Raw genomic sequence first — 20,136 nt, 5'->3', positions numbered from 1 at the left:
CCAAACAGCTTTAAAAGCGTATTATAAAGAATGACATGTATATTTACATCCTCTAATACTTAGTTAAAAATCCAATATCACAAGGTTTTGTAGTCATCAAAAAGTTTCCATTAAAAATTCTGGATGGTACAGGAATGCAGAGGCCTGGCTTCAGCAGGCTTCTGGAAGTAGAGGTCAAAACATTTTTGTACGTCTTAAGAACTTGAAACCGGATAATCAGACCACTTTTCTAGAAGTTCTCAAGTTAACACTTCCAAGTTTTTAAAAGTTTTTTTCTAGGAATTTAAAAAGAAACATGCATAGAGCTATAAAGAAAGATAATATCAATTGTGGATTAGCCTTTTCAAGACTTCAAACCAACGAAGAATTTGTGGACTGTGTTAATCGCCTTCTGCTGCATGCTTGCTTAATGTATTGCTGATTATGTGCAATACATTAAGCATATAATGTATTGCATATACATTATATGCTTAATGTATTGCATTAAGCAATACATTAAGTATTGCTTAATGCAATACTTAATGTACGTAAGGGGTGTGAAATAAAGGGTTTATTTCACACCCCTTGAAATAAACACTTTATTAGTTAAGTGTTTATTTCAAGGGGTGTGAAAAAGACTGTCATGACACTGTCATAAATATGACATAACTTTCATGAACATCAGTAAGTCTTCATGAATATCTATGACTGTTGTCATAAAGTGTCATTCGGTAAATCATGACGCTTTTAATACAAAGTTGACATTATTCAAATTGTCTTTGTTATGACAACTTGACATTAATCTAGACAAAATGTCGTCATTATGACAACTTGTCTTTAACCAAGAAATTATGATCTGACATAAATTTGTTATAAAAGTAATACTGATTAAACTTTAAAAATTAGCTTTATGTAGTAATATTATATAGCTCTGCCATGTTGTTTAGTCTTAATTTTCTCAATTTAATTGATCCTAAAGTTTTACAGCAAGATGTCTACAAAGCACTCAGGAACTTAGCATTTGAAACATTATTTAAAGCTGTTTTAATCCTTGTGCGTGCGAGAACTGAGACAAATGTAGAGGACTGTGGCAAATGATGCAAGTTTTACATGTGTGGGGTTGGTTGGACACCATTTCTAAACACAAGGGTTAAGTAGTGCAATACACCATCTCCACCAGTGAGAGGCAGCAGTGCACGAACAGGCGTGGAGTGTGTCTGTGAAGAAGAAATCTTTCATCTGGTGAGGCCTAATGGCCAGACCTCCTCTTTAAAAAGAAGCCGAAGTTTGACACCTAATACATATGAGGTATGTGTCTTATTAACTTTACATTTTCTTTGAGAAAATAACATTGACTATGTTCTTTTTCTTTGTAATGTTAGCTATGAGCAATTCAAGCCAATCCTACCTTGCTGTGAGTTAATGTTAGCTACAGTTATTGAACTCCATTACTGTAATGTTAACCCTTAATGTTAAACATATTTTAAAGACAGGCAAATTGGCTTTTTCCCTTCAATTTTAATCTAGCAAAATAAAAGCTAATATGTTAGTCAAAGTTATCCTTTATGTGCATTATTTAGCAACTTGGCTGATATGACACAGTGCTAGTGTTCTTTGCTTTGGCAACTTTAGCCACATGAAGACCCATGTTAGCCTAAGGAGACATGGTGGGGGAGACAAAGTTGGTTAATGAAGACATGCTACGTGTGTGGAGGATGATAATGAGGACCAGCCACCAGAAACTATCAAGGACTATGTGGAGGCTATGGCGAAGCCGCACTCTGCCTGCAAACGGCTCGGCTTCGCCATACGGATGGTGCTCCAGCTGGAGGACTGGATTTTACGTTTTCTGTCAGTCAGTGGGGTTGGAGGAGCTCCTGCTGGAGGCAGAGTGGGAACGGCAAACAGCGCTGGCCATCATGGCCAGCAACCCTCTGCCTCCCAGACCAGATGTTTCCCGTCTCCGCTCCACCACCACAGCTCCGAACCCTTCAGCCTCTCCGTTGTTTCCAGCCGCCACAGTCTGCCCATCACTTAAGCGAGTTCCAGTTTCCTCTCCAGCCGCCAATGTCAGCCCGTCTCCACCCGCCACCATCTGTCCGTCTCCTGTCGCCACAGTTTCCCTGGCCATGGGATTCCAGGTGGCCAGACTAGCCCCTGTTCAGCAAGCGGCACGGCTGCTGGCATGGCCTGCGCCTGCTTCGTCCGAACTCCCAGTGTCTGCTCCGTCCGAGCTCCCAGTCTCTGCTTCGTCCGAACTCCCAGTGTCTGCTCCGTCCGAGCTCCCAGTGTCTGCTCCGTCCGAGCTCCCAGTGTCTGCTCCGTCCGAGCTCCCAGTCTCTGCTCCGTCCGAGCTCCCAGTGTCTGCTCCGTCCGAGCTCCCAGTGTCTGCTCCGTCCGACCTCCCAGTCTCTGCTCCGTCCGACCTCCTAGTGTCTGCTCCGTCCGTGCTCCCAGTCTCTGCTCCGTCCGAGCTCCCAGTCTCTGCTTCGTCCGAGCTCCCAGTGTCTGCTCCGTCCGAGCTCCCAGTGTCTGCTCCGTCCGAGCTCCCAGTGTCTGCTCCGTCCGACCTCCCAGTCTCTGCTCCGTCCGACCTCCTAGTGTCTGCTCCGTCCGTGCTCCCAGTCTCTGCTCCGTCCGAGCTCCCAGTCTCTGCTTCGTCCGAACTCCCAGTGTCTGCTCCGTCCGAGCTCCCAGTCTCTGCTCCGTCCGAGCTCCCAGTGTCTGCTCCGTCCGAGCTCCCAGTGTCTGCTCCGTCCGAGCTCCCAGTGTCTGCTCCGTCCGAGCTCCCAGTCTCTGCTCCGTCCGAGCTCCCAGTGTCTGCTCCGTCCGAGCTCCCAGTGTCTGCTCCGTCCGAGCTCCCAGTGTCTGCTCCGTCCGAGCTCCCAGTCTCTGCTCCGTCCGAGCTCCCAGTGTCTGCTCCGTCCGTGCTCCCAGTGTCTGCTCCGTCCGAACTCCCAGTGTCTGCTCCGTCCGAGCTCCCAGTCTCTGCTCCGTCCGAGCTCCCAGTCTCTGCTCCGTCCGAGCTCCCAGTGTCTGCTCCGTCCGAGCTCCCAGTGTCTGCTCCGTCCGAGCTCTCAGTCTCTGCTCCGTCCGAGCTCCCAGTGTCTGCTCCGTCCGTGCTCCCAGTGTCTGCTCCGTCCGAGCTCCCAGTGTCTGCTCCGTCCGTGCTCCCAGTCTCTGCTCCGTCCGAGCTCCCAGTCTCTGCTCCGTCCGAGCTCCCAGTCTCTGCTCCGTCCGAGCTCCCAGTCTCTGCTCCGTCCGAGCTCCCAGTCTCTGCTCCGTCCGAGCTCCCAGTCTCTGCTCCGTCCGAGCTCCCAGTCTCTGCTCCGTCCGAGCTCCCAGTGTCTGCTCCGTCCGTGCTCCCAGTCTCTGCTCCGTCCGAGCTCCCAGTGTCTGCTCCGTCCGAGCTCCCAGTCTCTGCTCCGTCCGAGCTCCCAGTCTCTGCTCCGTCCGAGCTCCCAGTCTCTGCTCCGTCCGAGCTCCCAGTGTCTGCTCCGTCCGTGCTCCCAGTCTCTGCTCCGTCCGAGCTCCCAGTGTCTGCTCCGTCCGAGCTCCCAGTCTCTGCTCCGTCCGAGCTCTCAGTCTCTGCTCCGTCCGTGCTCCCAGTGTCTGCTCCGTCCAAGCTCCCAGTCTCTGCTCCGTCCGAGCTCCCAGTCTCTGCTCCGTCCGAGCTCCCAGTGTCTGCTCCGTCCGAGCTCCCAGTCTCTGCTCCGTCCGAGCTCCCAGTGTCTGCTCCGTCCGAGCTCCCAGTCTCTGCTCCGTCCGAGCTCTCAGTCTCTGCTCCGTCCGTGCTCCCAGTGTCTGCTCCGTCCAAGCTCCCAGTCTCTGCTCCGTCCGACCTCCTAGTGTCTGCTCCGTCCGACCTCCCAGTGTCTGCTCCGTCCGACCTCCCAGTGTCTGCTCCGTCCGAGCTCTCAGTCTCTGCTCCGTCCGTGCTCCCAGTGTCTGCTCCGTCCAAGCTCCCAGTGTCTGCTCCGTCCGAGCTCTCAGTCTCTGCTCCGTCCGAGCTCCCAGTGTCTGCTCCGTCCGAGCTCTCAGTCTCTGCTCCGTCCGAGCTCCCAGTCTCTGCTCCGTCCGACCTCCTAGTGTCTGCTCCGTCCGACCTCCCAGTGTCTGCTCCGTCCGACCTCCCAGTGTCTGCTCCGTCCGACCTCCCAGTGTCTGCTCCGTCCGACCTCCCAGTCTCTGCTCCGTCCGAGCTCCCAGTCTCTGCTCCGTCCGAGCTCCCAGTGTCTGCTCCGTCCGTGCTCCCAGTCTCTGCTCCGTCCGAGCTCCCAGTGTCTGCTCCGTCCGAGCTCCCAGTCTCTGCTCCGTCCGAGCTCCCAGTCTCTGCTCCGTCCGAGCTCCCAGTCTCTGCTCCGTCCGAGCTCCCAGTCTCTGCTCCGTCCGAGCTCCCAGTGTCTGCTCCGTCCGAGCTCCCAGTGTCTGCTCCGTCCGAGCTCCCAGTCTCTGCTCCGTCCGAGCTCTCAGTCTCTGCTCCGTCCGTGCTCCCAGTGTCTGCTCCGTCCGAGCTCCCAGTCTCTGCTCCGTCCGAGCTCCCAGTGTCTGCTCCGTCCGAGCTCCCAGTCTCTGCTCCGTCCGAGCTCTCAGTCTCTGCTCCGTCCGTGCTCCCAGTGTCTGCTCCGTCCAAGCTCCCAGTCTCTGCTCCGTCCGACCTCCCAGTGTCTGCTCCGTCCGACCTCCTAGTGTCTGCTCCGTCCGAGCTCTCAGTCTCTGCTCCGTCCGTGCTCCCAGTGTCTGCTCCGTCCAAGCTCCCAGTGTCTGCTCCGTCCGAGCTCTCAGTCTCTGCTCCGTCCGAGCTCCCAGTGTCTGCTCCGTCCGTGCTCCCAGTGTCTGCTCCGTCCGTGCTCCCAGTCTCTGCTCCGTCCGAGCTCTCAGTCTCTGCTCCGTCCGAGCTCCCAGTCTCTGCTCCGTCCGACCTCCTAGTGTCTGCTCCGTCCGACCTCCCAGTCTCTGCTCCGTCCGACCTCCTAGTGTCTGCTCCGTCCGACCTCCTAGTGTCTGCTCCGTCCGTGCTCCCAGTCTCTGCTCCGTCCGACCTCCTAGTGTCTGCTCCGTCCGTGCTCCCAGTCTCTGCTCCGTCCGAGCTCTCAGTCTCTGCTCCGTCCGAGCTCTCAGTCTCTGCTCCGTCCGTGCTCCCAGTCTCTGCTCCGTCCGAGCTCCCAGTCTCTGCTCCGTCCGACCTCCTAGTGTCTGCTCCGTCCGACCTCCCAGTGTCTGCTCCGTCCGACCTCCCAGTGTCTGCTCCGTCCGACCTCCCAGTCTCTGCTCCGTCCGACCTCCTAGTGTCTGCTCCGTCCGACCTCCCAGTCTCTGCTCCGTCCGACCTCCTAGTGTCTGCTCCGTCCGTGCTCCCAGTCTCTGCTCCGTCCGAGCTTCCAGTCTCTGCTCCGTCCGAGCTCCCAGTCTCTGCTCCGTCCGACCTCCTAGTGTCTGCTCCGTCCGACCTCCCAGTCTCTGCTCCGTCCGACCTCCCAGTCTCTGCTCCGTCCGAGCTCCCAGTCTCTGCTCCGTCCGAGCTCCCAGTCTCTGCTCCGTCCGACCTCCCAGTGTCTGCTCCGTCCGACCTCCCAGTGTCTGCTCCGTCCGACCTCCCAGTCTCTGCTCCGTCCGACCTCCTAGTGTCTGCTCCGTCCGACCTCCCAGTGTCTGCTCCGTCCGAGCTCCCAGTGTCTGCTCCGTCCGAGCTCTCAGTCTCTGCTCCGTCCGTGCTCCCAGTGTCTGCTCCGTCCGAGCTCTCAGTCTCTGCTCCGTCCGAGCTCTCAGTCTCTGCTCCGTCCGAGCTCCCAGTGTCTGCTCCGTCCGAGCTCTCAGTCTCTGCTCCGTCCGAGCTCCCAGTGTCTGCTCCGTCCGACCTCCCAGTGTCTGCTCCGTCCGACCTCCCAGTCTCTGCTCCGTCCGACCTCCTAGTGTCTGCTCCGTCCGAGCTCTCAGTCTCTGCTCCGTCCGAGCTCTCAGTCTCTGCTCCGTCCGTGCTCCCAGTCTCTGCTCCGTCCGAGCTCCCAGTCTCTGCTCCGTCCGACCTCCTAGTGTCTGCTCCGTCCGACCTCCCAGTGTCTGCTCCGTCCGACCTCCCAGTGTCTGCTCCGTCCGACCTCCCAGTCTCTGCTCCGTCCGACCTCCTAGTGTCTGCTCCGTCCGACCTCCTAGTGTCTGCTCCGTCCGACCTCCCAGTCTCTGCTCCGTCCGACCTCCTAGTGTCTGCTCCGTCCGTGCTCCCAGTCTCTGCTCCGTCCGAGCTCCCAGTCTCTGCTCCGTCCGAGCTCCCAGTCTCTGCTCCGTCCGACCTCCTAGTGTCTGCTCCGTCCGACCTCCCAGTCTCTGCTCCGTCCGACCTCCCAGTCTCTGCTCCGTCCGAGCTCCCAGTCTCTGCTCCGTCCGAGCTCCCAGTCTCTGCTCCGTCCGACCTCCCAGTGTCTGCTCCGTCCGACCTCCCAGTGTCTGCTCCGTCCGTGCTCCCAGTCTCTGCTCCGTCCGAGCTCCCAGTCTCTGCTCCGTCCGACCTCCTAGTGTCTGCTCCGTCCGACCTCCCAGTGTCTGCTCCGTCCGACCTCCCAGTGTCTGCTCCGTCCGACCTCCCAGTCTCTGCTCCGTCCGACCTCCTAGTGTCTGCTCCGTCCGACCTCCCAGTCTCTGCTCCGTCCGACCTCCTAGTGTCTGCTCCGTCCGTGCTCCCAGTCTCTGCTCCGTCCGAGCTCCCAGTCTCTGCTCCGTCCGAGCTCCCAGTCTCTGCTCCGTCCGACCTCCTAGTGTCTGCTCCGTCCGACCTCCCAGTCTCTGCTCCGTCCGACCTCCCAGTCTCTGCTCCGTCCGAGCTCCCAGTCTCTGCTCCGTCCGAGCTCCCAGTCTCTGCTCCGTCCGACCTCCCAGTGTCTGCTCCGTCCGACCTCCCAGTGTCTGCTCCGTCCGACCTCCCAGTCTCTGCTCCGTCCGACCTCCTAGTGTCTGCTCCGTCCGACCTCCCAGTGTCTGCTCCGTCCGAGCTCCCAGTGTCTGCTCCGTCCGAGCTCTCAGTCTCTGCTCCGTCCGTGCTCCCAGTGTCTGCTCCGTCCGAGCTCTCAGTCTCTGCTCCGTCCGAGCTCTCAGTCTCTGCTCCGTCCGAGCTCCCAGTGTCTGCTCCGTCCGAGCTTTCAGTCTCTGCTCCGTCCGAGCTCCCAGTGTCTGCTCCGTCCGACCTCCCAGTGTCTGCTCCGTCCGACCTCCCAGTCTCTGCTCCGTCCGACCTCCTAGTGTCTGCTCCGTCCGAGCTCTCAGTCTCTGCTCCGTCCGAGCTCTCAGTCTCTGCTCCGTCCGTGCTCCCAGTCTCTGCTCCGTCCGAGCTCCCAGTCTCTGCTCCGTCCGACCTCCTAGTGTCTGCTCCGTCCGACCTCCCAGTGTCTGCTCCGTCCGACCTCCCAGTGTCTGCTCCGTCCGACCTCCCAGTCTCTGCTCCGTCCGACCTCCTAGTGTCTGCTCCGTCCGACCTCCCAGTCTCTGCTCCGTCCGACCTCCTAGTGTCTGCTCCGTCCGTGCTCCCAGTCTCTGCTCCGTCCGAGCTCCCAGTCTCTGCTCCGTCCGAGCTCCCAGTCTCTGCTCCGTCCGACCTCCTAGTGTCTGCTCCGTCCGACCTCCCAGTCTCTGCTCCGTCCGACCTCCCAGTCTCTGCTCCGTCCGAGCTCCCAGTCTCTGCTCCGTCCGAGCTCCCAGTCTCTGCTCCGTCCGACCTCCCAGTGTCTGCTCCGTCCGACCTCCCAGTGTCTGCTCCGTCCGACCTCCCAGTCTCTGCTCCGTCCGACCTCCTAGTGTCTGCTCCGTCCGACCTCCCAGTGTCTGCTCCGTCCGAGCTCCCAGTGTCTGCTCCGTCCGAGCTCTCAGTCTCTGCTCCGTCCGTGCTCCCAGTGTCTGCTCCGTCCGAGCTCTCAGTCTCTGCTCCGTCCGAGCTCTCAGTCTCTGCTCCGTCCGAGCTCCCAGTGTCTGCTCCGTCCGAGCTTTCAGTCTCTGCTCCGTCCGAGCTCCCAGTGTCTGCTCCGTCCGAGCTCCCAGTCTCTGCTCCGTCCGACCTCCTAGTGTCTGCTCCGTCCGAGCTCTCAGTCTCTGCTCCGTCCGAGCTCTCAGTCTCTGCACTGTCCGAGCTCCCAGTGTCTGCTCCATGCAAACCCCCGTCTCCAGTGTCTACTCCGTGCGAGCCCCCAGAGCCTGCAGCAGCCGGCGCTCCGCCCGGCCCACTGCGGCTCAAGCTCTGCCTACTGTAAATCATTTTACAGTGTAATAAAGCTTAATGAAATCTTTATTGCTTGACCTACTTGCTTCACTTTATTTCAGGGAGTGGAAATATTAATCACTGTTTTGGTAAAGCTTTTGCTAGTGTAATAATTAAATCATTATGACTACTATTATGACAAATTTATGTCATGTCATGATTTCTTGGTTAATGACAAGTTGTCATAAAGACATTTTGAATAATGTCAACTTTGTATTAAGTGTCATGATTTACCGAATGACACTTTATGACAGTCATAAATGTTCATGAAGACTTACTGATGTTCATGACAGCTGTTATGTCATGTTTATGACAGTGTCATGTCAGTCACAGCCCTTCAAATAAAGTATTACCAAAAACTTTTACAGCCTTGAGCTAAATATTTTCTCTGGAGCAAGTTTATTGTACATTTAAGTGCTGTATTGTTTGCTACTGTGTATTATTTCTGAAAGTTTATATGTTCATTTTTCAGTTTTACCCTGGCTTCAGTAAAGAGTCTTCGTAAGCCCTCTTGTCTGTGTGGTCATTTTTTAGAGGAGTTTTTCTGAATTTTGACTCCAACAAGGTGATGGAGGTTGAGGACACGACAGTGCCTGTTTTAGTATGTAACGCTGATACATTTAGATGCACTAAAACCCCATATTTGAATCCTACCTTCATAAAATAGACATGGTAGCACATGTTGATCTACCAAAACGGCAATCAAAATATCCCACTTGGTAAATATTTGGGTAGCACATTTACTAAAGCAGATTCCTTCATTTGGATATTGTTATAAAATATAGAGGTAGCACATGTTGATCACTAAAACTCCATCAGAATATCTTACCTGGTAAATGTGTGGGTAGCTCATATTGGTACATTAAGACAGTGCATAAGAATATCTAAAAGAATAATATTTAAATATTAATATTTTAAATACAGAGGTGTTTGTAAGAATGAAAGTATCAGAAAGAGGAACACATTTTTATTGAAATTAAATTAAACACATCTACAAAAATACAGATCCCTGCAAAAGATGTAGGGCAGTCTTTATCCAATGCAGTGCAGTGACCTGCGCATCGAACTGCGCAGGTCACTGTGCACCTGCAATGATAGGGTATGCTTAATTTAAAATATTACGCTGTAGACATACACAGATACAATTTCGCATAATATCACTAAACATGCTCTATTTAGCATGGTGTAAATTATTATTATTTTTATTAAACTAAAATATTTTAAAGTGTAACGACAAAATAGCCCACAAAAACAATGTAATTGGTCCTGATTCATGTGGTTGATGCCAAGCAATGGCTTTTGTGTTCACAGTATACAGTATAGTAACAACATTGCAGATGGCAAACTGAAGCCATTTATCAATATGCTGCCTCTCATCTAAACTTAAAACATTAAGTAATACAGCAGCTTAAGGAAAGCCAGGTATAAAATAAATGAAATAAAGCTTACCTTAATCTTTGACGAAATAAAACGGACAAAACGAAACCTCCATAGGTAGGACGTATAGATAAGAAATCTGCTGAGTAAGCAGTATGTGACGTAGCATCGATGTGTGCATGTGCCTTACCACAAGGCAGGACAGATTGATGGGTAGCACAGATAATTAGAACACCGGTTATGGGCTGGGAACATATTGATGGAGAAGTGCAGACTAATGTAAAACCACAATACTGGAAAAAGTTCTGGTACGCAGTGAATGCTGGAAAAAAGTACCAATACACTCAAAGATAAAATTTAGGGAGTATTCACAGCTAGAATCGGTTCCATTAGGGACCAAAATGGCAACATTTGCTACATTTTTCAGCTGGTGGGGTTTGCTTTCACATTGCAATGTGCCAAACCACAAACCAAGCTCTTTGAAATCCTTGTTCTGTCATGCACCTGTGGTAGCACTGCACGAACAACGAATGAAGGGAAAGAAACCTTTATAGGGAACCTATAAAGAAAACATGAGCGCTTCCTTCTTCATGAAATGTAAACAAAAATGGAGTGAGCTCAGATTCAGGTTGGTTCACCCACCTTGTCCCTCAGTATGCCCTGTGGGCCGATGACATAATCGAAGATGTACTTTCCAACATGAGCATCAACAGCAGACAGTGGGTCATCCAGCAAGTATACAGCACGGTCACAATACACTGCTCTGGCCAGGCTCACCCGTTGCTTCTGGCCACCAGACAGATTCACTCCCTAAACACAGAATGGGTAAGGAACTATATTGAAAACATCTCAGAGGCTACACAGAATTAATTACTTTTGGCTTTGGCATCACATAGAAAAAATGTTACTGCTTATCTATGGAATGAGCTCCAGAATGAGCTACATTAAAAATCTTTAACTGAACAAATGCCTAATATTTCAGATAGTCAAAATAGCTAAATGAGTACATCCCGGATATTCCTGCAGATATTTAAGCATATTTTTTCATGGGACAACAATGACAAAAATGACACTTTGACATAATGAAAAGTAGTGTGCGTGCAGCTTATGTAACAGTGTAAATTTATTTCTCCCTCAAAATAACTATATATACTGTCATTAATGTCTAAATACTATATACTATGTTATGTTATAGTGATTAATGGACAGACGGATCCTCAGTCAACACCTTCTCTCCAATCTCTGTCTCATCCCCAGCAGGGAGAATCTCCAGGTCTGGCTGGAGAGCACACACTTCCACCACATGGTTGTACCAGTCCTCCCTCCTCTTCTGACCAAACATGATGTTTTCTTTTAGTGTGGAGTTCTGGATCCAGGCCTGCTGTGGAACGTAGGCCACAGAACCCTGAAGACAACATAAATGTACACAGATTCATATTAAATCATCTCATTTTCAGATTAAATCTCACATTATTATTTCAGACAACAACCTTCGCTTTAAACCCAGGACATCATATATAGTGTAATGGTGACATGCGCCCGGTGTTTTTGTTTTGAGACCATCCATATCATGTCCCCTGCAACAGACTGGCGACCTGTCCAGGGTGAACCCCACCTCTCGCCCGGAACATTAGCTGGAGATAGGCACCAGCAACCCTCCCGACCCCACTTAGTGGGACCCTTGTCCCACTAAGGGACAAGCGTGTAAAGAAGATGGATGGATATCATGTCCCTCATCTCCCTTATTCCCTGCAGCTGTGTCGCTCCCTGATTGCTTCCCTTCTTAAGCCTCCCTCAGTAACCCACTCACTGCCAGATTATCGAACGCTTTCAGCAAGTAGTTTCTAGCTCTCCCTTCAGCCCTCTGTGTTACTGCCTCGCTCTTGTTCTCTGGATTTGCCCCTTTTGCCTTACCCTTGTTGGACTGCTGTTTTGCCTACCCGGATCTCGACCCTAGCCTGTTTCTTTGACGCCGCTCACGCCCACTCCCTCGGACTCTGCTCTCTTCCCCTTTGTGTATGACCTCGGCCCGGCTGACCAAGAACTTGGATCTGGACTTAATACCTGATTCCACGGTGAGTACACTGCCCTGCATCAGCGCTTCTCCCCCCGCCTCCATGCACCATCTCCTAGCCAGTGCTACAGCTGTCTATCCAGTGTGCCGCTCTTAACTATGTCTAATAAAGATCTGAGGTTTTCTGCTCACTTCTGTCTCGTGGCTGATTTCGGATCCTCCTAGTGTGCTTTTACAGTATAATCTGGCCACTATGGACCCGACGCCCGCGCAGGAGTGGTGCAGTTCTGTAGAGAGAGCCATTACCAAGCTAGAGGCTAATATGCAGGAAATGATGTCTATGCTCTCCAAGTTGTCTAGCCCCACAGCGCCTCCCAGTGCTCCGGCTCCCGCACGACAGCCGCAGCAATTAACTCTTCCCCAGGAGCCCCGTCTGTCCCCCCTTGAGGTCTTTTGTGGTGAGCCCTGCCTATGTCGCCCTTTTGTTACCCAGTGTGAGATTCAGTTTGAGCTTCAGCCCAGCTCCTTTCCCTCTGAGCGAGCTGAAGTCGCTTACATGATTTCGCTATTATCTGGCAAAGCTAAGATTTGGGGTACAGCTGAGTGGCAGAGGGACACGTTCCTCTGCTACAGTTTTGATGATTTCTCCAAGGAACTTATACGTGTTTTTGATCCCTGCCTCCCAGAGAGAGAGGCAGCTAGTGGGCTCTGGAGAATTAAACAGGGCAAGAGATGCATTAATGAGTACATTATTGACTTACACACCCTTTCTGCTGACAGTGATTGCAATGATGAAGCCTTGTGTGACGCCTTTTACCAGGGTTTGAGTGAAGGCATTAAGGATGAACTCTCTACCTGTGACCCCCTAAGGACCTGGCTGATCTGGAATCCATGGCGTCCCGGATTGACCAGCGGATGCATGAAAGAAGGCTAGAGAAGGCTTCTGACCAACTCTACCCATCGCCGGGGGCCCCCTCCAGGCTCGCAATGAGGTCTCCATTTCCCAAACCTTCTTCCTCTCCCCCCCAGGACCGACCTGAACCTATGCAGATTGGTCGCTCCAGGCTGACACCTGAGGAGAGGGATCGTAGGCTCAAGAAAGGCCTATGTTTCTACTGTGGCAGTGAGGATCATCAACTCCGCCAGTGTCCCTCCAAGAGGTTAGTTCCTTCGGTCTGTAGTGTTCTACTAAGTCAGTGCACTACAACAGCATCTTCATTAATTACCATTAAAGCTGAGATTTCTATGCAGGGTCGCTCCCACTCCTTAGCAGCTTTTGTTGATTCTGGAACTGACGCTGAACTTATGGATGCTGAGCTAGCTCGCTCTCTCCATTTGAATTTAAAACAAAGTACTCGCAAGTCTGAGGTCCAGGCTATTGATGGTCATGTTTTACACCAGGTCAAGCTGGAGACAGAGCCAGTCCGACTGATCATGGGAGGTAATCATCAGGAATCCATCACCTTTCTGATCATCAACTCTCCTAAAATCCCTGTAATTCTTGGTGCCACCTGGTTGAGACTGCACAACCCACACATAGACTGGGAGCAGGGTTTTGTCCTCGGATGGAGCCCTCGTTGTCTTTCCTCCTGTCTTCAAGCTGCCAATCATCCTGAGCCAGTTTCTCCTAGGTCTCCCAGATTTGGACCCTGTACTTTCAGGGATCCCCAAGGACTACCACGACCTCAAGGAGGTCTTCAGTAAACATCATGCTACTTCATCTGCCACCACATCGCCCCTATGATTGTGCCATCAACCTGCTTCCTGGCACCTCTCCTCCCAAGGGTCATCTTTATCCACTGACTGTCCCCGAAGACCGAGCCATGCGCGACTACATTGGGGAGGCCCTCCAGGCAGGAATCATTCGTCCTGCATCATCTCCTGCTGACGCAGGGTTTTTCTTTGTAGGAAAGAAGGATGGTTCATTTCGTCCCTGTATTGACTATGGAGCAGTGTTTTTCCAACCACTGTTCCGCGGCACACTAGTGTGCCGTGAGTGATCGTCAGGTGTGCCGTGGAAATTATTCAATTTCACCTAAGGTACCGTATTTTTCGGACTAAAAGCTGCTACTTTTTTTTTCTAAGCTTTGAACCATGCGGATTGTAGCCCGCTGTGGCTTTGCTGTGTATTTTTTTTCAACCACCAGGGGGCTCTCTAGCAGGAAGTGAATCATTAAAAGTCAAAATTGTAAATCAAAAGAAGAACGTGCTAATTTTCAACCTGTTAAGGGATATTTTTAAGCAGCAGGCACGATGAGAAATGTTTTCAAACTCATATGCAGCTTTTAAGTTGAGGGCTGTCGATCTGGCACTACAGGAGGGAAATGGAGCCGCTGCATTTAAGCTCGGTGTGAACGAAACCATGGTTCGGCTTTGGAGACGGAGTGCTGCGTCCTTAATATATGCAGCAGATTTATTAGGACGTCGCCCTCTGCTGGGTCCTTATGGAAAATCGAGAGCAGCTTCTAGTATTTTTTGTTTTTCAAAAAAAAATTGAAGGTGCTAGTATGGTGCGCTCTATAGTCCGAAAAATACGGTAATTGATTTTAAAAGATTTTTTGAAAATGAATTATCTGCAAATAATGCCATCTTTGAGTGTCTGCTGTAGCAGTGACTAGTGGCGTAATCATGTAATTTTCTTACCACTAGATGGCAGCAGGTACAGAGCATTTTACATTACAAGAGAATTAGTGATGCATGAATGTTACAGGTAGCGGTGAGAGCAAGACAGTGATGGAAAAGACAGAGAAGCTCAGCAGTAGTTGGGTTGGAAAGAACATGGGTCCATTTCCCAAAACATGTCTGTGTTAAGTGAGCTTCTCAAGTCTGGCTACTATAAAAACTAAAACCAGAGAAAGACTGAGAGCTGTGGAGGAAGAGCTTTGTCTTTCTTCAATTTCTGCCAGAAAATCAGCTGTTTTCATCCAAACAGGCACAGGTTTCACACTAGGTGGGTAAAATATACAGATATTGACATTTTGTACATGCAACTCTTCATATTGTAACAGTGAATATAAAGTGAAATGTTTTCCAAATATTATTGCTTCTTTCAGAATAAGACTTATTTTCTGTATTCCGGCTAAAAGATGCTTGTGGATTAGTTTGTAAAACACTTTGAAGTTTTCTACAACTTCTTTAAATTTAACACCACAGTGTTGTGGCACTGTTCAGGGGTATTTTTGAAGTGGACATGTTAAGTGCAATTTGAAATAAGAAATGTAAAATGTGATAAAAATGCATTTTTGGTGTTGATTCCTATTCAAGAGACTTTGATAAGAATGACTATATATGTAATATAGGCGGCTACAGAGTATCTTTGATTACATTTTTGGTTGGTGGTGCGCCTTGAGATTTTTTCAATTAAAATAATGTACCTTGGCTCAAAAAAGGTTGAAAAACACTGCTATAGAGGACTCAATGATATCACCATCAAGAATCGTTATCCCCTCCCACTCATAATCACTGCATTTGAATGCATCCAAGGCTCTACCATCTTCACAAAGTTGGATCTGAGAAATGCGTACCATCTGGTGCGTCTTCGGGAGGGGGACAAATGAAAGACTGCCTTCAACACCCCTACAGAGCAAGAGACGCATTAATGAGTACATTATTGACTTCCCCTTAAAGGGTGCCAGGGTCGTCTTTATCCACTATCTGTCCTCGAAGACCGAGCCATGCCCGACTACATTGGGGCACTATGAATATTTAGTGATGCCTTTTGGTTTGACTAATGCACCCGCAGTCTTTCAGGCCCTTGTGAATAATGTTCTTAAGAGACATGATTGGTCTCTACATTTTTATCTACCTACCTGGTTTTCTCTAAGGATCTTCCCTTGCATATGACCCATGTTCGTTCTGTGCTTCTTCGCCTACTACAGAATAAATTGTTTGTCAAACCTGAGAAGTGTGAATTTCATGTGTCCCAGACTACCTTCTTATGTTTTCTGGTCTCCCCCAACCAGCTATCCATGGAGGACCACAAGGTTTCCACTGTTCTAAATTGGCCAACTCCGCAAGTCCGTAAGCAGCTCCAAAGGTTTCTAGGTTTTGCTAATTTCTATCGGCGTTTCATTCGCAACTACAGTACTATTGCCTCACCACTTCATGCCCTAACCTCTCCCAAGTCTCGTTTTCAGTGGAATCCTAGAGAGGAGGAAGCTTTTCGAAGACTCAAACACCTGTTCTCTTCTGCACCTGTTCTCCAATCTCCGGACCTGAGTCGTCAGTTCATTGTGGAGGTTGACGCCTCTGAGTCTGGGGTCGGCGCAATCCTTAGCCAGAGGTATGAGGATGGTAAGATTCTTCCTTGTGCCTTCTTTTCCAGAAGTCTCTCCTCTGTTGAGCGCAACTACGACGTAGGGGACCGGGAATTACTGGCATTGGAGGAATGGAGACATTGGCAAGAGGGAGCTAAGGAACCCTTCCTAGTGTGAACCTCCAGTACCTCAAGACTGCCAAAAGACTCAACACCAGGCAAGCCAGGTGGGCCCTTTTCTTCTCTCGCTTTGTGTTCTTTGTCCTACAGGCCAGGCTCCAAGAATGTGAAGCCTGATGCGTTGTCATGAACCCCTGAGTGAGAGAGATTGACTGGAGATTTTATTCTTCCGAAGTCTGTTCGGCTGGCAGTAACCCACCTTGAGGTCGAGAACCAGGTCCGGGAGGCTAACCAACAACAACAGGTTCTTCTTCTGGGCTGGGCTTCTTCACCCTCTAACCCATTCCCCACGGGCCTTGATCTCATATTTCGATGGACTTCATCACTGCCTTACACTCCTCCAACAGGTACACCACCATACTCACTATTGCCGATCGATTCTCCAAGATTACTCACCTGGTTCCCCTAGTGAAGTTGCCCTCCTCCAAAGAGTTGAGTGAGATCCTCTCCAGGGAGGTGTTCCATCTTTATGGGCTTCCTGTAGACATCGTCTACGACCATGGTCCTCAATTTGTCTCTCGCTTTTGGAAGGAGTTTTGTGGACAACTAGGGATCCAGGTGAGCCTTTCCTCTGGTTTCCACCCACAAACTGATGGCCAGACCAAGCGTCTCAACCAAGAGTTGGAGATCAAGCTTTGCATGCTCTGTGAACAAGACCCTACCAAGTGGGCACAGAATCTGCCTTGGGTGGATCATGCTATCAATTCTCTTCCCTTCTGTGCCACGGGGCTGTTTCCCGTCCATAATGTTTATGGTTTCCAACCACCCATTTTCTCCTTGCAGGAGCGGTCTGCCATGGTTCCCTCTGCCCATGCCTCAGCCAGGAGGTGTCTTAAGGTATGGAGAAGGGCCTGCAGGGCATTCTTAACTACTTCTGCCATATATTCTAGGTCTGCCAACCGACACAGGATCCTGGCCCCTGCTTATCTGTTTGGGCAAAAGGTATGGCTGTCAACCAGGGACCTTCCGCTTCGGATGGTAAACAGGAAGCTGGCTCCACGTTTTGTCGGACCATTTCCCCTCTCCAAGGTGGTTAATCTGGTGGCCGTCCGTCTCCGGCTGCCTGCTTCTCTGAGGGTCCATCCCACCTTCCATTTCTCATGCATCAAGCCTGTCTCTGCTTCCCGATTCGCCGCTCTTAGCTATGTCTAATAAAGATCTGAGGTTTTCTGCTCACTTCTGTCTCGTGGCTGATTTCGGGTCCTCCTAGTCTGCTTTTACAATATAGTGCTTTACAAAAGTAAACATAGCCCTTACATGTTTTTACACTGTCACATTACAACCACAAACCTACTTTATTTTTTATTTTACTATTTACTTTTTCAACAGCTTTTATCAAAAATCCTGAAAAGCGACCTGTGAAGCATTCGTCCAGGCAAGGCAGGAGAATTCTACGAAACTCTTGAGCTTTCTGACATATGTTCTGCTCTCTGGGTGAAATTTACTAGCCAGTCTACCTTCTGCCGTACACTTATGCAAATGGTTGGTCCATATGAGTTTACTGTTGAAACACAGAGCTAGACTCTCTAAACTCTTAATGAAAAAGATTTTTGCGGGCCCAATGAAGAGATGGAATCTTATGGAACAGATCACTGTTGTTCAAGCTTGGTGCCACCTCAGATCTTCCGAAGTCTGACCATCTTATCAGAATGCAACAAATAGTTCTTATACTGTCCCAAAACATGCGTTATTTTCATGAGGCATGTGATAATGATGGAGCAAAAACAAGAGCCTAGGTGGATGTTCCTTAAGGATAGTTCATTAACCATGTAGGTAAATATTCACATATCAATTCTGGTGCCATACCTTTTCAAAGACCCCTGTTATATCCATGGGAGCAACACACTTCATCACTTCTAAACACATTCTGGTGTTCAGAATTGTAAGAATATCGGCTGTACTGAGGTATAGCCTGATTATCAGCTAACCCATTATGATGGGACAAACATGCTCTTTCATACTCTTTTTGTGTGCTTTGTTACCTTAACATAATTTTGTGGTTGTGACAAAATATCAGAAAGCTTGAGAGGTGTGAATATTTTTGCACAATACGATAAACTATACATAATGCTAGATTTCCCACAAAACTATACGTAGACTACCCACAAGACTAGACTACACAAAAGCCTATAGACTACACACAGGACTATAGACTACACACAAGTATATAAACTACACACAAGACTATAGGCGTGACATCACGTGCATAAGATCCCCCTCACTCCGCTACCCCCTTCTGGAGCTTGCAGACAATGACTATTAGTTTTAACTTTTAAGTTAACATAACGCACTAAATCTTAAATGTATGCCTGATATATAAAAGAAAAAGGGATGCAGCTTTGACAGTTATTGTCAACACTACGACAACTAGATAACAAGGTCAGGGAAAAGTTTTAATAAAAAATTTATTGAGAGGGTGAAGGTAGGTCAGTTATGATAACTTCACTTTGACAATGTCAACATGTAGATATTCTGCAAGAGTATTGTGTTTCAGTTAAATTAAAACTAAAATAAGCCAGCCCATATACCAACTTTCTGACAGGTCATAAGTAGAGCAGGTATTTCAATTAGTTAGCTACCACATTGGTAGTTAATCTACAACAGTGATCACTTAATAATCGCAAATCGCAAAATAATTGCAAAATAAACATCAAGCTAAATTAACATAAAACTAATGGACTGAATTTTCTGTTCTTTGTGAGGAAAATTCATTTAGTTAACGCAATTGTGTGTGTATATATATATATATATATATATGCCTTTGTGATGGGTAAATTTCCACCAAAAAGCTCAGATTTTCTAGAAAGAAAAGAACATTTCTGAGTTCTAAAACTTTAAAATTGACTATAAAATACTCAGAAATTTTGCAGAATAAATGTCAGGTTTTTTTCCCTGAAACTAAAAAAAAAAAAAAATCCATGTTTTTTCTAGAAAGTTTACTAAAAAATACTCTAGTATTTGCTAGAAAAAAGAACATTTAAATTTCTGAGTTTTTTGGTGGAAATTTACACTCTTTTTCTAAAATGACTAATTTTAGATAGTCCATCCATCCATCCATTTTCTTCCGCTTATCCGGGGTCGGGTCGCGGGGGCAGCAGCTTCAGAAGGGAGGCCCAGACTTCCCTCTCCCCAGCCACTTCTTCCAGCTCCTCCGGGGGAATCCCAAGGCGTTCCCAGGCCAGCTGAGAGACATAGTCCCTCCAGCGTGTCCTGGGTCTTCCCCGAGGCCTCCTCCCGGTGGGACGTGCCCGGAACACCTCACCAGGGAGGCGTCCAGGAGGCATCCTGACCAGATGCCCGAGCCTCAACTGGCTCCTCTCGACATGGAGGAGCAGCGGCTCTACTCTGAGTCCCTCCCGGATGACCGAGCTTCTCACCCTATCTCTAAGGGAGAGCCCAGCCACCCTGCGGAGGAAACCCATTTCGGCCGCTTGTATCCGTGATCTTGTTCTTTCGGTCATGACCCAAAGCTCATGACCATAGATGAGGGTGGGAACGTAGATCGACCGGTAAATCGAGAGCTTCGCTTTTTGGCTCAGCTCTCTCTTCACCACGACGGACCGGTACAGCGCCCGCTTCACGGCAGACGCTGCCCCAATCCGCCTGTCGATCTCCCGCTCCCTTCTTCCCTCATTCGTGAACAAGATCCCCAGATCTTTAGATAGTCATTTTATCTAAAATTAGATAAAACTACTGAATCATGAATCAGTAGTTTATGATTCAGTAGTATCGTGAACTACTGAACAGTAGCAGTAGTTCAGGATACTATTCAAGTAAAAGTAAAAAGTACAGTGCAGTAAAACTACTTCTATACCCTTCCCCCCGCAAAAAAGTTACTCAAGCAAATGTAATCAGTATTGCCCCTGAACAGACAACAAAGTTAGTAGCTTATTTTTGATACATAGTCATCAATTAGCCAAAATTATCGGCATCCAACAGCTTACTCGGTAGGTTTGAAAAATAAAAAAACTGTGCAAAGATCTTTGCCATTTGCTCATTTTCTGCCATGATTCTAACACACACTGGCATGCAGATTTACACAGCAGCAGCATGTCTCCGTTGCCGTCCCACAGGTACGATGTGCAGTCA

At 49.4% G+C, this 20,136-nt stretch overlaps 2 protein-coding genes across 3 annotated transcripts in view; both read right to left on the bottom strand.

Moving 5' to 3' along the window:
- Positions 1 to 20,136, bottom strand: part of abcc1 (ATP binding cassette subfamily C member 1 (ABCC1 blood group)) — a 96,910-nt gene that overhangs the window by 35,228 nt on the left and 41,546 nt on the right. For both annotated transcript variants that reach the window (XM_081609656.1, XM_081609657.1), the window contains exons 17-18: positions 10,827 to 11,003; positions 10,241 to 10,408 (exon numbers count right to left, since the gene is read on the bottom strand). In XM_081609656.1, coding sequence (XP_081465782.1) covers positions 10,241 to 10,408; positions 10,827 to 11,003 — 345 coding nt within the window. The remainder of the gene's footprint in view (positions 1 to 10,240; positions 10,409 to 10,826; positions 11,004 to 20,136) is intronic.
- Positions 1,832 to 8,199, bottom strand: LOC145552580 (uncharacterized). The gene is made up of 3 exons (XM_081610086.1): positions 7,422 to 8,199; positions 3,188 to 7,373; positions 1,832 to 2,102 (listed from the first exon to the last, which is right to left on the bottom strand). Exons 1-3 carry the CDS (start codon positions 8,110 to 8,112, stop codon positions 1,832 to 1,834), a joined length of 5,148 nt encoding a protein of 1,715 aa, XP_081466212.1. The 5' UTR covers positions 8,113 to 8,199.

This window comes from Poecilia reticulata, chromosome 8, assembly GCF_904066995.2.
Source record: "Poecilia reticulata chromosome 8, P_reticulata-male-v2, whole genome shotgun sequence".
NCBI lineage: Eukaryota > Metazoa > Chordata > Actinopteri > Cyprinodontiformes > Poeciliidae > Poecilia > Poecilia reticulata.
This window is presented reverse-complemented; position numbering and strand designations above follow the sequence as displayed.

What these genes read in the sequence shown, in the direction of transcription:
- LOC145552580 (XM_081610086.1), bottom strand. Translation starts at nt 8,112, where the DNA reads ATGGAGCAGACACTGGGAGCTCGGACAGTGCAGAGACTGAGAGCTCGG. An exon ending in GACGGAGCAGACACTAGGAG is followed by an intron (nt 7,374 to 7,421) that starts GTCGGACGGAGC and finishes AGACACTGGGAG; the next exon opens with GTCGGACGGAGCAGACACTG. An exon ending in AGACTGGGAGCTCGGACGGA is followed by an intron (nt 2,103 to 3,187) that starts GCAGAGACTGGG and finishes TCCCATGGCCAG; the next exon opens with GGAAACTGTGGCGACAGGAG.